The sequence below is a fragment of the Sphaeramia orbicularis genome, chromosome 2, assembly GCF_902148855.1.
Source record: "Sphaeramia orbicularis chromosome 2, fSphaOr1.1, whole genome shotgun sequence".
NCBI classification, from domain to species: Eukaryota; Metazoa; Chordata; class Actinopteri; order Kurtiformes; family Apogonidae; genus Sphaeramia; species Sphaeramia orbicularis.
Genome location: NC_043958.1, coordinates 28329927 through 28347312, shown reverse-complemented (window position 1 = coordinate 28347312; position 17386 = coordinate 28329927). Strand labels below are relative to the sequence as shown.

General features: G+C 35.1%; 1 protein-coding gene across 13 annotated transcripts in view; it reads left to right on the top strand.

Annotated features, from left to right (window-relative positions):
• The window catches only part of dmd (dystrophin), a 348302-nt gene that overhangs the window by 81872 nt on the left and 249044 nt on the right, over positions 1-17386 (top strand). For 12 of the 13 annotated variants that reach the window (XR_003937328.1, XM_030154578.1, XM_030154571.1 and 9 more), the window contains 5 exons: positions 3948-4076; positions 5901-5996; positions 6096-6194; positions 10917-11098; positions 13075-13225. Coding sequence is in view for 12 of the 13 variants with exons in the window: in XM_030154578.1 (XP_030010438.1) it covers positions 3948-4076; positions 5901-5996; positions 6096-6194; positions 10917-11098; positions 13075-13225 (657 nt within the window). In the remaining variant the exon portion in view is untranslated. The remainder of the gene's footprint in view (positions 1-3947; positions 4077-5900; positions 5997-6095; positions 6195-10916; positions 11099-13074; positions 13226-17386) is intronic. The other variant, XM_030154565.1, reaches the window with a different exon arrangement.

Sequence of the window (17386 nt, the reverse complement as noted above, 5' to 3'; positions counted from 1 at the left end):
ATTTAGTTTTAAATATATGTGTTTAATTCAGAATGTGCATTTTTATATTTATATAACTCCTGAGTCACCCAGTGGCTAATTACATATTTGTGTAATTGCCTCTGTCTCGGATAGAATGGGATGTTATGTGTTAATGTGGTTGGAGAGGCAGCAGTGAAAGGAAAACAAAACACACTCACACCCCACTTTTATCTTCTCACGCGAACACACAATAGCTGCACTACAACTGCTTATGAACCAAAAAGCTGGATCTAAAACTGTGTAATGACTCATTAGAGGAGTGGGTTCATTTAGGCGTATTTAGATCATTTCATCATGGTGTAAAACATTAGAAGAGAATATGCAGGTAATTGCTCAAATATAAATAATTCATTCAACTTTGGAGGATGAGGGTACCTTAATGAGCACAACATGACTTGTGATCGTTGAAATCACTTTCCCAGCACTCCCATCTCCTGATATTTATTTAGGAAACACAATGAGGAGATTTTTTTGTTCAGTCAAAGAGAAAAATATAATAGAAATATTCGGTATACAAGGACAACAATCAAGATATTAACCAAAATACACAGCAGACAGTTTCTGTTTCAAATATAGAAGCTGTGGAGTTTGACAAGTGTTTATATAATAAAATAAGTACAGGATTTCCATAAAAGCTTAAAACTTTAATCCTGTTTCACTAAAATAAAGAGGGACAGTAAGATAGAAACCTCCAAATAATCTAATGTAACAGTAATCAGACACAGACTAATACCCTGTCTACAGTAATATTCTCAATTCTAAACTGATATATTCACTGTTCGTTAAAAAACAAACTGTCCACAACATAAATTTCATTTTACACACTATGAGAACTTAACACCTACAGATGCTCAGACAAGCCTGAGTTTAACCTGCAGACTCTGTGGATCAGAGAATATTAGACACAGTCATGACTTTAAGTTACAAACATAAATTTTAAGTTCTGGTTCTTATTTTATATTTATTTTTTTATATAGAGAGATTTTGTCACAGCATTGGTACATGTGTGAAATTTGTAAGAATGATTAACCCTTTCATGCACGAATTATGAGAACCTCATGATTTGATCAAGATTTTTTTCTTGAGTGTTTTTATTCCTCTATAGGCATGAAAAAAAAAAAAAACAATGTGATTGAATTTTTTTAATGAACCTATTTTTCATGGAATTACAAAAATGTCCATTCAGCTGGACATCATGCATTTAATTTTAGAAGCAAAGAAACATGTATTTGCTGATATACTATGAGGTAAAAACATTTTTAATGCTGCTAATTTGATGTTTTCTCACATTTTAACAAAACCTGCATATAGATAGTATGGAAAAAAAACAAAACAAAACAAAACTGTTAATTACAGTTTAATAACAATTAGCTTTTTTTTTTGTTTTTGTTTTTTTTGTTTTACAGTCAAACATGTTAGTGCAGATCAGATTTATCTAGAACAGCAAATTTACAGTAATGGTATGAATTACAGTGTATGGGATGACGTCCATTGTATTGGCTGATATGGAACTAAAACAACAAAATCCATAAATATATAAGAGAACAGCTGTAGAATAACTGTCCACTGGAGTGACCACTATGCATGAAAGGGTTAAAAGTCCCAGACTTCCATGTCAGCTTGACTAGAAATGAAATTGAATGACCAAATCAGCAATAAATCAAGATTTTGGTGAGATTATTTTGCCAAATGAAGAAGAATTTGTAAAACAGGAAATAAAAACTAATCTAAAACTTTAGCAGGAATGTACAACTTTAGCCCTTCTACACTTTTGACAAGAAAAGCTTACCATTGTTTTAGGCCTAAATATATTCACAAGTTGTGCAAATTTGTACAGATTTGTACGAATAGTTTGGTATGTCATCCCTTATGTGTGCCAAACATGGTGGCTTTTTGCCAAACATGTCTGTTGTGTCTCACCTGGGTGTTTTTCTAGGCTTGCTAAGGGTACAAACTCCCAAAAACAAAAGTCAGAAAGCATTTAATGTGTTTTAATGTGCTGCACTCTTTTTCCTCATAACATCAGGGAAAAAGTACAATTACACATTTAAAAAAATCAAGGTAAACATACAAACTAGCATAAAAAAGGAAAATGATGTTCATTTTGCATGCTTTAAATAGTACATTTCTGTGCTAAATCCAAAATATCCCAATCCTAACCCCATCTTTAACCAATAAAGACTCAGTGTTACCTTCCTGGGAGTTCCCAAATTATTTTTTGTCTCTTTAATTTCTTAAGGGATTTTTCACCCTTTATTATAATATTATCCTCTGTATTTTGCATTTTTCTCTGTAAATCATATATTTTCCTGTATTTAATTTGTTGTATTTAATTTAGATGTTCATGAAAACTCACAGTAAATTCAATGGTTATTATATCAAAACAGTGAAAAGTGAAGAAAAAGTGTCTTCTTCAGCAAAGATCTAAATAACTGAACATTAACCAAGTGTGTCCATCCACTGTCATTGCTCCTACTCCATGGATTTTACTGGTGAACCAATGTTGTAGAAGATGATGGTGTTTCCACGTTCACTTCGGAGCCTCTGAACGTCAAAATCGGTTATATCTGATGACCATGAAAAGATGACAAACTGCATTTTACACCAAATATTTACATGTATTGATAGGATTAGTGGATCAACAGGTATAAAATATTTTAGAACAGTAGATGCTTTTGTTTGTTGGTGGATATTTGGATCTTTATGGGTTAAGTTGCAGCTTTTTGCAATATACGAATACATTTTGGGATTATGGTTGTGATGTGATTAACTGCAGTTCTAGTGCTTTGCTGGATTTGCTTCAGCTCACAGCGCTGCTCTGCAGGTATAATGATGTAGATGTATAGGTTCCTACATTTAAAGATGTTAAATATTTTTTCAGACCTGGACAGATACTCTTCTTCAGGCCAAAAAGTGTCTCTTCAGATAGCAAAGGTTGATGACTCCTATTACAGAGTATATCGAGTTTAATACGAAGACTAATTACAGAAATCTTACAAAACTAATGATCAGTTTGGTGTTCTGTAGTCAGTAAATGACAGGTGATGATGATAAATTGCTGACTACTGCAGTTCAACGGAGCTGCTGCCAGTTTGGGATAAATGCATCTGTGTGAGAGCGAAGCTTTAAAACAATCAGCGGTGAAGGAGAGGTGTATTTTTCTGCATCTGTGTCCGACACGGGTCACACGTATGAACAGGAGGTTTCCCTCTGCTCTGCTTTCTGTCGTTCATTCTGTCCACATCACACATCTGTTCTCTGTTTACCTCTGTCTAAGTGTCTGCATTTTCTGTAGCTGAGTTTCCATCCAAGTATTATGTTAATTCTGACATGACAATTCATTCTAAACAGCCATTTAAGTGTCTTTTAACTCACCACCAAAAAACCCAAACAACCTTAATTATAGAGGCTTTCTAAATGTTAAGACTGTTTGTACTCTTTTTTCATTCTCTAAAAGCACAGCCTATTTGCAGCATTGGAAGTAAATAACACTTTACCCAGTATTAATTCGACAGGCTCTTTCCATTTTTCTCCTAAATGTGTTTTTTGACACTGGTGATGGAAATGCACCTAATCTGTATTTTATTTTTTCTATGCTGTTTCAAAAGTTCACCTAAAATTAGCGTGGCATTTGGATGGAAACAGAGCTTATATGTGATTATTCATGTTTCCTTTTTTTCTGTTCTTTTGCTTCCCTTTCTCTTCATCCCTCGCCTCTCCTCAACTTCATCACCTTCACTATGTATGCTGTCGTCTCTTTTTTGTTTGCCATCTGCATCTCCTTTACTCTACTTGTGGATCTTTTACTCTGTGTTTTGCTTCTTTTTTTTTTTTTTTTTTTTATTATTTTTTATTTGGCTTCTCTGTCCTCTTTCCTGCCCACTCTTCCTCCATCTTCCTCCTTTCCTCTACTGTCTCGCTCTCAGATCACAGTGAGTGTGGCTCAGGGGCGAGTTCGGACTCCCTCCCCTCAGCCTCGCTATAAAAGCTATGCCTACACCCAGGCTGCATATGTCAAGTCGCCTGAACAAAAGAGGAGACGTTTTACTGATCAGGTCCGTGTCTCGCAACGCTAACACGCCATGCCACATGTCCATCTGCCTGTGCAAGGGTCTGTCTGCACGTCTGTTCATGTGTCTGCTGTTTGTCTTTGTCTCAATAACAAAAAGTGTCCATCATCTGGAGTCGTATTAACTCACTCTTCCTCAAAAGTAAGATTAAAGTGGCTGGTTAAAAAAGAAAAAAAAAAAAAAAAACACTCAAGGGTCAAACATTTCCTCAACATTTCCTTGGTAAAAACTGAAACTGCCTGATTCAGATCAAAATTCATTGGAATTAATCGCAAGTCCTGAGGTCAGTGCAAACTAAACTTTTACCGTACTGTGGGCAAGCTTATAAATGGAACTGCTCCTTCAACTAGAGTAGATTTTTTTTATATATATATAATTTGTACCAACTTATTTAGCTCTTTCAGAGAACCTTCTTAGGAAACTATTAGAATTTCTTTGGAAATGAGATATTAGGAAACTCAAGTGTTATAATTTGTAAAATTGAGGGTCGAAGGAATAATACTGACTCGTAGAAGTGGACATTTTTTGCTCTGTGCGAGTGAATCACACTGTTTTGCTTTCTTTGTGAAACTGCATTTACAAACTGAAATCATTGTTTTTTGTGATGACTGGATTTATTCTTTTGTTTTCATTCAACAGCGACACTACTATTTCTCTAATTTCTTGGCCATTTTATTTCAGCAACTTAGATAAAGGGCACATTGTTTAATCAAACACACACTCTCAAACAGCACACTCACTGTGTGTCTCCTTGTCTTTTACGTATTTGATATTTCCTCTCTGTATCAAAACATGACATTTCCAATTGATCACATGCACTTTCAGAGCCGTCATCCTGTATTGTGTAACTAAAATGTGGGCCCATAATTTCTTCTGACTCGGAGAGAATGAATTCAGAGACTGTGTCAAATATTTAATGTAGCAGCAGGGTGCTTGACTTGACTTAGCTTAAAAGGCTTCACAAGAAGAAAAGATAATTTGTCAGATAAGTTTTATTCAAGCACTCCCACTGAAAAGCAGAACGTAGTACAGAAAAATGTCTGTCTCACCTCAACAAAGTTTTCAAGAGTATAAGTTACAGATATGGCACTTCACCTCAGTTTGCCCCATTGACGGATACTATGTAAATATTGGTTAAGCAGGTTTCTTTTGTTCGATAAATACAGCATATTATGGACATAGACTAATAAATTTAAACAGGCAGCATTTATATTATGTGTGATTATAGCTGTAAACTCTACCAGGACAAACACATTTCTGCACCATCACACATGTCCATGTAATACAAAATAGGCATAAAGAGAGAGAGCAGAGCTGACTGAGGGTAGACAGTTATCTGCAGCATGGACAGGCTTTGTGTATCTTTTCAGGACCTTATTACCAGAGAGAAGAATAGAGTGAGAGGAGGAGCGTGAAGCCGAGATAAAAAGAGAGAAGTTGTTAGTGTCCAGATCCAGTAGCGGGCACACAAAGAAAGATATGGGGGAGAGAGAGGAAGAGAGAGAGAGACCCACAGAGAAAGAGGACAAGTTGTTAAGGTTGGACAAAGGCCAGAACTGCTTGTCGGCGCCGGTAATGGCTAACACTAACAGGCCTCTCCTCATCTCTCTCTATCTTCTCTGTCTGCCACCTCTCTTTCAAGCTGTGTCTCTTTTTTTCCTGCTGCCTTTCTCTCTTTTTTTTCCCACTACAAACATGCCATCTCTTTCCTTGTTTGATTTCCTTCTTTGCCCCCTTCAGCTCTACTTTTTCACCTCCGTCTCTCCTCATATTTGTTTCCTCTAATATCCGCTCGATCTCCCCATTCAGTCCCTGACTCCCGGCCAGGAGGAACTGCAGCGGGGCCTCAGTCCTCTGCCTCCGGGCTCCACCAGCCTGGAGAGTTACCAGGCTGCACTCGAGGAGGTACGACGGCAGATTGCTGAAGTCTGTTTTATGCATGACAAGTATTCAGTTGTTGTCTCTTAGATGTGGTGTTTCATGCATAATCGTGTGTTTTTAAAGGTGTTGACATGGCTGCTGTCGGCTGAAGATGGGTTACAGGCCCAGCCTCCCATTTCCAACAACGTGGAGGAGGTGAAGGAACAGTTTCATACACATGAGGTGAGATGAAATTGAATTTAGTCACCGACTGTTTACAAGCACAAAATCTAAAAAAAAAATTTGCATGCAACTGTCCATACTCAGACTAACAGACAGAAACTCAACCATTTGAGCAAAGTTTTGTCACCTCAGGTAAAATATGTCTGGCAGGCGATGGAAAGATCAAATCATTTTTGACCATTTTGGAAAAATGATGAAAACGACACTGGGAGATGGAAAAGATAAGATGAAAATGATGAAACAGACTTAGTGAGAGACAAGACAGAAAAGACAAAATGAAAAAAAAACTAAAAGGATCGACAAAAAAGACCTAACAGGATGAGAAAGATGTAACAAGAGAAGGCAGATAAAAAAAAAAAACCCAAGACGAAAGAGACACAAGGAAAACAAAGAATGCAAGAAGACAAAAAGACAAACATTATGAAAAATATGTAAGGTGATAAAAATGTAACGAGACAACAAACAATAAACATCTTAATGATACTTAAAAGATCTGACAAGATGGAAAAAAATAGAAAATGCAATAAGGCAAAAAGACAAAAAAGCTTAAATGACTAAATTGTGATGAAGACGACATGACAAGATGGACACAAGACAAAAAGCATGAAAAAGATGTAACAATGAGAAAAATACGTAAGAGCCCAAACATTAGGAATAATATTTAAGACAATAGACATGCAAGACCAAAAAAAAGATCTAACAGGACAAAAGAGACATAAGATACAAAAGATACAAGAACCAAAAATCGCAAGAAGACAAGAAAGATGTAAGGAGAAGACAAAAAAAATGACAAAACAAGGCACAAAAGACATAACAAAAGGAAAATAATTTAGAAAATATAAAAGACCAAACATGACAGTTTTGTTTGGAACTATAAGTGACTTACGTTAATAATGAATGAATGAATCTGAACTGAATCATTTACATATAAAATGCTCCTCAATTTAAACAATAAGAAAGTCACAGTTGGTCACAATTAGTAAAACCCGATTAAGTTGTACTTGAAGTGGCTGAATGAACTGCATCTCTTGTCCCATGTGACATATGTCCCTGTCATCAAAGGATGTTACTTCAACACATTTAATTTCCCCTTTTGACAGCGCGTGAAAAACTATTAAAAAAGCTGAAAATCACTACAAGTCTGGTAATGTTGAGAGCTTCAGCTGGATGTGTTGTCCTTATTATGTATCATATATTCTTAATCAGTTTTACATAAAGTGTGAAATTTTACACCATATAACATATGTATCTGATGGCATATTTAGTTTTAATATTTAATTTTAATTCTATCTATATCACAATACTGGAAGATCTCAGAGCGTCTGTGTGTGTATTTGCACGGTTCTGAGAAATTAAGACGTTTTTAACGGGCCAGATTGGTACCCTCAGTTGAGGAATAGTCCCATCTCCACATTAGATATCTCAGCAAATTGATAGGACCAATATTTTTTGCGATATTAGGTATTTTGGAATACAGTAGCCTTACAATCACATTGCTATGCCCATGACAGTTGACGGGAAGCGTGGTACCACACTGCATGATGGGAAATGAAGTTCTTCCCAGCATAAAACCTACCACATGTAGAACCCATGGTTCCACATGGGTCACCGCACTAGTATTTATATAAATAGCAAATTTCTTATTTTTCTCTTATATTTAATTTTTCACTCGCTGGTGTTTTTTTCTACCTCTGTGTCTCTCTGGAAGTGGTGGGACATCACTTCTCTGTTTGCTTTTATTTCTAAAACCTGTTGATATCCAAGTCTTTACTAATGTTTAGAAATTGGTCTGTTTCTCTTTGCTACCAAAAATCTGTTGTCCTGTTCCAAAACCAGCTCGGAACGCAATATGTTGCAAACTGTGAGACATATGAATACATTGGGGCTAAGTCCAAAGAATGTTCCTAAAACCTGAAAACTATCAGCAAATCCCACTAGTCTTATTACCTCCGCCAAGGAGGTTATGTTTTTACCGGCGCTGGTTTGTCTGTCTGTCTGTGTGCAAGATAACGCAAAAAGTCAAGGACGGATTTGGATGAAAATTTCAGGAAATGTTGATACTGGCACAAGGAACAAATGATTAAATTTCGGTGGTGATCAGGGGGGGCACTGATCTGCCTTGGCGAAGGTCTGTGCACAGTAAAAAGTTAGAGTACATGAAAATGCAGTTACTGTAATAGCAAGCATATCGTTAGCTTCATACCATAATTACCCAACTCATCCACCAATTTCTAACAACGGACAAAACAATAATGACAAGTGTCATAATACAGATGTGGTAAATTTCATATTGATTATTAATATTGATGTTCATATGCCAAATCAGCATGGACAGGACATCTTGCAGGTATAGTTATAAACATCAATATCTCCTTAAAGTTTAATGGGAGATTTTTCTTCCTAAGTGAGATGTGAAGAAAGTAGATGGTTAGTTGTGGCTGAAAATTATTATTTACAGTCAGAGCATGAAAAATATTTTAGAAAGATAGAACATTTAAATTCATAGTCATGGATAAAAAAAATAAAATAAAATCAGTGTTGACAGAAATTAAGTAAAAACCATCTCTGAGGCATTTTGGAAGCAAAGATAACAGTTTAAACCAAACTAACCAATGCAATGATATTTATCCTAATATCAAATTGTATAATGACATTTGTCATTATTGGTTTGTAGCCCAGACCCCTAATAGAAAAAAAAAAACACCTGAATTCAACCTGTCCCAATAATTTTGTCCATTTGTGTATGAGTTAGGCAATTATGCTATGAGGCTAATAATTTACTTCTTCTGTACCTTAACAGTGTCTGCATTTGCTGTACATTACTATGAAATGACACTTTTTAAAATTTTAACATCATAGTCATATAAAAACCCACATTTTTCTCTTGTTGCTGCACAGACACCAAAACAGCAGAACTTCAAGTAATAACAGCCATCAGTCCACAACAACATACCATGTCCAATAACTATGAGAACTGCAGTCAGAGAAAAAAATGACCTTCCCTTCATTGCACTGAAGGACTGAAAGGAGACCGGTAATGAGTGTGAAGTGGGACACCTCCAAAAAACAATCTGTGCTGAGTTGGTAGATGGTAAATACAAATTTGAAACATGCTGCACAAAATCTAAGCTTTTGAATTTTTATATTTAGAATAGAATAGAATAGAATAGAATAGAGTAGAATAGAATAGAATAGAATAGAATAGAATAGAATAGAATAGAATAGCCTATATTGTCATTGTCAAAAAAACAATACGACAGAAATAAGAATAGAGCGAATATAAAGTCACAAAACTAAAAATTAGATATGAAAATAGAATATTAATAGAGTTTTACTTGAACTCTTTGTAAATTATTTATGTTTCAGTATTCTTTTATCTCACTAGGTTTTTACAAATTGTGTGTTTTGTGTTTGTTGCATGAACGACATCTAAGATGATTTTCTGTCACAACGGACAATAAAACTTTTCTGATTCTGATATAAATTTTACAATTTTACAAAGTAACATAAGTACAGAAGCTGAGAATGGTCTTGGATTTGCATATTATTTTATGGTCGTTATCTTGGGATAACAAATTAATTAATTCGTCAGCCCGAGATAACAAAGTTCATTTTCTTGAGATAATGAATGAATTAATTTGTTTTCTTGAGATAATGAATGAATTAATTTGTTTTAACAAAGATCATTTTCTCGTAGTTACTGTAACTTACCAGTAAGTTGTTGCTAACTGTGTGTTCTGCTCTGTACAGCACACATCAGTGGTAGCTCTTGAAGGCTGCGATGTGGAGGATGAGGTACCTGCTCACATCTGAGCTCTGTATATGGTTCGCTATTATGAAATAACAAAATTAATTTGTTTTCACGAGAAAATGATCTTTGTTATCTCGTGATAATGATTTAATTAATTTGTTATCAGGAGATAACATCCATAAAATAATATGTAAATCCACGACCATTCTTGGCTTCCATACATAAGAATACAGCGAAGTAGAATAAAAAATAATAATGGACAAAATATGAGAAGATGCAAATTTACACTATTAACATTATGTATTACCCATGAAAACAGAATGTGAATCTATGTAAACAGTATGTATACCTATGAACCAAGTCTATATAAAAATAGTGCATTTGTAAATTAATAAATACTGAATAAATATTGCATTCTTATTGCAGAACAGAAGATTATTGCACAGCTTATTGTACACAATGTCACTTTGTAGTATTATTGCACATTATAGGAAGGGATTTTGAGGATACAGTGAGGGAAGTGGTTGAACTGGAGGAAAACACCGGCATTATTACTTTAAACTAGTAAACTTAAAAATCTATATATACATATAGCTGCTAGTTCACCACTTTAGATGCATTGTTTTCAAGATAGGTGTGTGTCTGTTTGTGTGCTGCACAGGGAGGCTGATTTAGCTGTGAACTTACAGGAACACTGGCTTGTATTGACTTTTATGCTCTTAAAATTAAATTAACCCTGACCATTGCTGTGTGAGACCCTAGGAGAACCATATAAGAGGTAAATGCTCCCAATAAATGTATTAAGCGCTAAGGTGAGAGGTGGAAATACATTTTGAGAGCTGTTAAAGTGAAAAGAGATGGGTCATTCAGTGGGAGTACTGATGTGAGGCGATCCTCTTCTTTCCGATGCTAATTAGACTACAAGAGTGGAGTCTGAGAAAATACGCTTATGAAACAACGTCTCTTACCAGGGCTACATGGTGGAGCTGACCACGCACCAGGGCAGCGTCGGGCGGGTCCTACGGGCCGGCGCCGCCCTGCTGTCAGAGGGGAACCTAACTGAGGATGAAGACTCAGAGGTCAGGGAGCAGATGAATCTCCTCAACTCACGATGGGAGCACCTGAGAGTGGCTAGCATGGAAAGACAAACCAGGTAAATACACTGTTGTAACTGTTATTTGATCTTACACATCCGGCACACACACATCCAAATAATGTATTACTGTAGGCGGATGAATAATGTTTCCTCTCCTTTTACACAATGAATCCACACAGTAGCCAACATTCATGGATACCAAGAACAGCGGCCTTTCTAATTATGGTGAATTCAATGATAGCTGACACTGAGCCAAATTTAATTAACTGTTAAGCTATCTTCTTTGATAATCTTGTTGATTCAAGCCCAGGGCTGTGCAGACATGGCCTAGACTACCAAGCACTACTTAAACGAAGCAGCATAGGTCTGTAGTAATGCAGCAGTGCATAAAAGAGCAGGTTGGGATCATTTTTTGTCATTTTTTGCCAAGGAAAATCACATATTAATCAACTTCTGGGCTGGAGTAAAATGTTGATATACTTGTACATCAGTTGAGTAATGTTTGTAATTAATTGTTTGCAATTAATGTTTGTAATGTAATGTAGTAATTGTGTATTTTATGCTAATTTTTAGTTATACTTAATTACATTTCAAATGGAATTATCGAACTCTCTGCATCCCTCCATTGGCCTGCAGTTGTGTTGTGTGGAATAATGCAAAGTACTGTCTAAACAAATAGAAACCATTGCTTTAGTGAGTGTCATTTCTGTCCCCACATTATCATATTGGACAGCCGTATGCCCCCCCCCCGATCTTTGTGTATTAACATGGTGTGAACAAAATATACTGAATTTGCCAACATTATCTATTTGCCTGTTTACTATTGAAAAAATGTTCATGGCCACATGCTGCTTTTTATGTTGTCCATGTCATCATTTGTTCTTTTTGTTAAAGAACAGACAACATCCTGTGTTGCCACATGAATTTGTGCACAAAATATTGTCCAAACTTTCACTCTCTCAACTGGTAAGGAGGTAGAATAAAGATGGTGAGAAGACAAACAAACAATAAATACATAAATAAATAATACAATCCCACATCAATGAGAGGCTGATTAACACCTCTAGGACTTCTGTGTTTAGTAATTTGTGGTGTACTTTTTAATTTACAGATCATAGACATTGACAGACTTGTACAGTATTAAGTGCATGGGCAACCTTCGCAATTTTTAGAAACTACTGAGGTCATTTCCATGTAATCCACTGTGTATTTTAATCCTAATATTACTTATTACTTTGACATAAAAATCCTATCATTTGCTTGTATGGTTCCCTACATTTATCTAAAATTGGCTTTACATTGTCAAAGTACATCCTTTAAATGCTCTGACATGTATTCATTAGATTAGATTAGATTAGATTAGATTAGATTAGATTGATCTTTATTGATCCCTTAGGCAGAGCCCTCAGGAAATTGAGTTTCCAATAGCAGCACAACACTGAATGTACAGTATAAGAAATATTATAAGAAAATAGTAATACCATAAAAAACGTTGGAAAAAAACTTAAAAAACAAAACAAAACAGTAGTGACAAAAACAGGCAGTTGTACAATGGAAATGTATGAGTAAAAATCAACATATAACAGAGTAGTAATAATTAAGTAGTTGTAATAATAATAATAATAATAATAATAATAATAATAATAATAAATAACTATTATGTTCTAAGAGATCTGTTATTAGAGATTAAAACAAAAGAACAATGTAATATTTTATTATAATATGAGACTTCTGCCAAATTAATATGTGTTATTTGTGATGCTGTAAAGTATATTTTGTTGATAACCCTCCACTAAAGTACTATTTTGAAGATAGGACTTCTCCTCTTAGTGCCATATTGAGGTAGAAAGTTGAGATATTGAGGTGTTTCTACTTTTACTTGTTACTTGTTAAATTCAGTCAGCCAGCATTCAGCTCGACCTTCATCTGCTCTCCTGAACTGTTCTCGACTCAGGCTCTGTGTTTTCGATAATAGCTAACCCTGCAGTGTCAACAAGTGATTGACAGCTCCCTGTATTGTGTCTCACACCTAGACTTCACGAGGTCCTCATGGACCTGCAGCACCAGCAGCTACAACAGCTCACAGACTGGTTGGATATGACAGAGGCTCGGATTAAGAGGATGGGGGCTCAACCACTGGGTCCTGACCTGGAGGATGTCAAGCATCAAGTAGAAGAGCACAAGGTGGGTCCCTGCTGACCTCCACTATCTTAAGACTTTTATAACCCTTAAAGACCTGGTGACTTCTCAATGATTTTTTCTCTATCTATTTCATCCTCTGCGTCGTTCAGTGAAAATAAAGTGTTGTCCGATATTTAATTTACTGATCATGTAGATGTTCATGAAAAACTCACAATAAATTCAAAGGTTATTTTATCAGAACAGAGAAAACTTAGTGAAAACTGACTTTTTAAAGCAAATATATCATTAAATGAATGTAGAAGAAGCCTCTACAGCCATCATTTGTCAAAAAGCCAAATAAGTCCAAATAAGGTGCATCTGACGTAACTGAAAAGGTGATAAATTACATTTTACCTGAATTATTTCAGTGTATTTATACAGGGTTCTCACAGGGTCTTAAAAAGTCTTGAATTTACAGATCTGCATTTAATACCTTAAATAAGTCTTTAAAAGGTATTAACTTTGATATGGTAGGTCTTCAGTAATGTTTTCCTAAACTTGTTGGCCGTGTTGTGTTTAAATGTGTCTGGGAAATATCCAAGCTGCAAAGAAAGTAACGTTAGTCGACTCTGTTCCATCCGTTCCAACCTGACAATTTATATTGAAATTAGGAACCAATTATCACTAACTTTGCAGCCCCCAGTGAGAAATGACCACAGAGCAGTCAGTTATGTGTACAGTATGTATGTAATATTCAGTCTCTGTTGATGTAAATAAATACATTTTCCTATATTCTAGGAGTCACTAATTTTTGCCAGCATGGCCTTAGAATAGGCATTAAAATGGACATTAAATGCTGTTCTGAGTAGTCTTAAAAATGTCTTAAAAAGTCTTAAATTTAAGTTGTAGAAACCTGTAGGAACCCTGTTAAAGTACAGCAACACCTTGCATTCACTGAAAAAAAATTTAAATTTAGCCCATGGATCTCGGAATTTCAAGAAAAGTTAAGTCCTTCAGTAATCCCTTTCGTGCTACAGACATTAGGAAGTCAGACTTAATTTTCCTTTATTTACTTATTGGACTGAGTTTGTTAACTCTATAGACATCTCAGGTCATTGGGATTGTTCAAGCTGAGGGCCCACTTTGATCGACCTGCAGGACCAGGTAAACACATGGATGCCCTGAGGTTCTAACTGATCACCACACATATATCCCATAATTGGTATGGATCTTGTAATTTTAATTACTAATAATTTAATTACTCATTTATCTACTAGTACTGTACTTCTCTAGGAATCTCTTTTCTACTTTCTGTCTTTTAAAATAAGTGCGTTCTCAGTAAACACAAAAAGAAAAAACTGCCTGTAATGAAAGATCACAGTCAGGACCTCCCCTTTAACCAGTCCTGTTTTCTTCCTCCAGTTATTTTATGTGAATTTTTGTATTATTAACAGCAAAGGTGTTAGTAATGATACATTTTGATTTCATTCCAAATGGTATCCTCACATCGTGGATTTTTATGCTAAATGTGTGTCTGAAACCATGATTTATGTGCAGAATAAGATCAGAACATGTAGCTTTGGAAATAACAGAAGATAAGATAAGACTTTATTGATCCCACCATGGGGAAATTTAACAGTCTAAGTCAAGTAAAGTCAAGTGAAGTAAAGTCAAACTGCATTTTTCCTCTCGAGGTTGTCATAAACAGTTATTTTGTTGATTCCACATCTATTTGGTTTGAAACTTTCATCGTCCTCCTCTTTGTGAAGAACCTAAATGTCTATCTCCTGCTTATTTGGATTGTTTTCACTCTCAAGGACCTAAACAGCCAAAAGCATTGGCTGATCTAAAATATTTAATACCTTTTTAACCAGTAATTCTATCAATACATTGAAAAAAATCGAGTAAATGCAGCAAAAAACATCATCTTCTGCTACGTTGATTCACCAGTAAAACCCATAGAGCTCGACCCATAACATTGGTTGTAGATGCTATTTTTTATGTTCAGTTTATTATATATTTTGCAGGGGAAAAAAAGTTCTTCTCTTTTTTCTTTGTTTTGATATAATAACCTTTGAATTCACTTGCTTTTATGAGCATTTACATGATCAGTGAATTAAAAATGCAAAATGTAAAAGGATAACACTGGGTTACAAAAAAATATTTTTTGCAACTTGTCTAGGTTTTTTCAACTGAATTAGGACCATTTTGCACCGCTAAATCCAAAAATGACATCTGTTTTTCTCAATCACGTCAGGTTTTTTTGCTAATTTGATTTTGAAAAATTTGATCTTCTCACAAAATTGATTACATTTTTGTAAACTTTATCTTGGTCACCAAGTTTAATACCAAAATAAGATTGGTAAGCACACTTTATGAAACTTGTGACTTGATTCCTGTTAGGTACAATGGTGTATTCACCGCAGATGTAGCAGAATATGTCAGGCTTATTTTTGCAAGATCTTCTAGTCGAAGCCATTTCATTCACCTGTAATATTAAAAAAAACATTAATCATAAATTGGAAAAAGTAAAATCTTCAGAACTCATTTATTGCAAGAAATATGAAAGAATTTTGTATCATATGATGTGAAAATGCCCATAAATGTAAGCAAAAATGTTAAAAAGCCAATATGTAGCATAGTTCAGAAAGTTGACCTGATTGAGCAAAATTAATGTGATTTTTGGATTCAGCACACCAGAATTATCCTAAATCAGCTCAAAAAACTTAAACAATAAATTTGTTGTTGACCAGCGTAATGTAACAAATGGAGATAAATTAGTAAAGAAAGGTTAAATCTAGAGAAATTTATTTGGAATTCACCTCCTAAATGTTTAAGAGTTAATGTTATATGTAGCTAATGCACAAGGCCATTTTACGTTTTCAATATTTTGTTCACAATGAACTGAATAAGCTTTTTAATTATCACATTTATTTTACATGTTGTAATTACATAACCACTTTAATTAATTTCAGACTGAATTATCAGTGTTGAATGGTTGTTATATTGAATTCCACAAAAAAAACAAAAACAAATCATCACCATCAGTTTAATATTATTTTTCTACCAAAGCTGTAGATATATTAGTATTTTATGTGGATAAGCAGTTTGACCAGTTTCCTTCACAGACAGTGCTTATGTAAGGTAATAATATTATGTTATGTAATGTACTTCTCTCTGTTGTGTAAACATATATTTTGTCTATCCTTTTCATTTATGGTCTTTTCTCAAGCCATTTTCAGGTCAGAGCATCTGACTTTCTCTGGCCTTGACTATTCAAAGAGATGCTTCATGTCTGATGCTTCAAAAAGTGAATGTGTATTTTACATTTTACTATTGATACAATGGTGCAAATGGGTTACAGAGTCTATTCATGTGGCGATTTTGCAGATCATTAATAAATAAAAAGCGTCAAATTAGCCTGGTGATTACAGACTCTTGCTCAAACTCATGCTAGAATGTGACAAACGGCTTCACTTTATTCTCACAGTAGGAAGCGCTGTCAGAATGGATGCAATACAACATCCAACAGAGGCTCCAGCTGCGGAACAACAACAATTAGTCAACCTCACTGCATAGATGTTGCTAAAATTAAACCTATAAGTTCTTGGTTTGACGAAAACAAACACAAGGTGGAGGAGAAGATGCAGAAGATGCAGAGGGCTGTAATGTGTTTGACTGTAGGTTCGTTTCTGTGTTAGGGGGAAACCATTTTTGGAAAATTGGCTCTGATTGGCTAAATTAGAGCTGTACAATTTTACTGACCCATATAACAAAACAGCCCTACCTCAGTGTAACATCACCGACACAAACAGCAGATCCACATTACACGTCCTTTGTGTGTAAGGTTCTTCTTCTATTGTTTTTCCAACCAGTTCCCTCGCCGCGCACCAGAATCTCATTTGGACTGGGATTGCAACCAGTCGAGAAATCATTTTCAGAGAGTGGGAGCTTTTATAAAAGCTTCTGAAATGAAATTCTGTTACCAGCTGTGGAGATTTAAACAATACGTCCAAATTATCCACTGTGTCAGTTTTAGGTGCTGCGTATGCAGATTAAAAAATGAAATGGGTAGCAGTTGGAGAGTATTGCACTAAAAATGAAAAATGATGGATATTTAGAGAAGTTTGTGACTTTATTTCTTTTTCTAATTTACTGCCCTCAGTTGCAATGATGTTTTTGTGCCCTTGACAAAATCAAAACACTCAAAAAGCCTGATCTGCT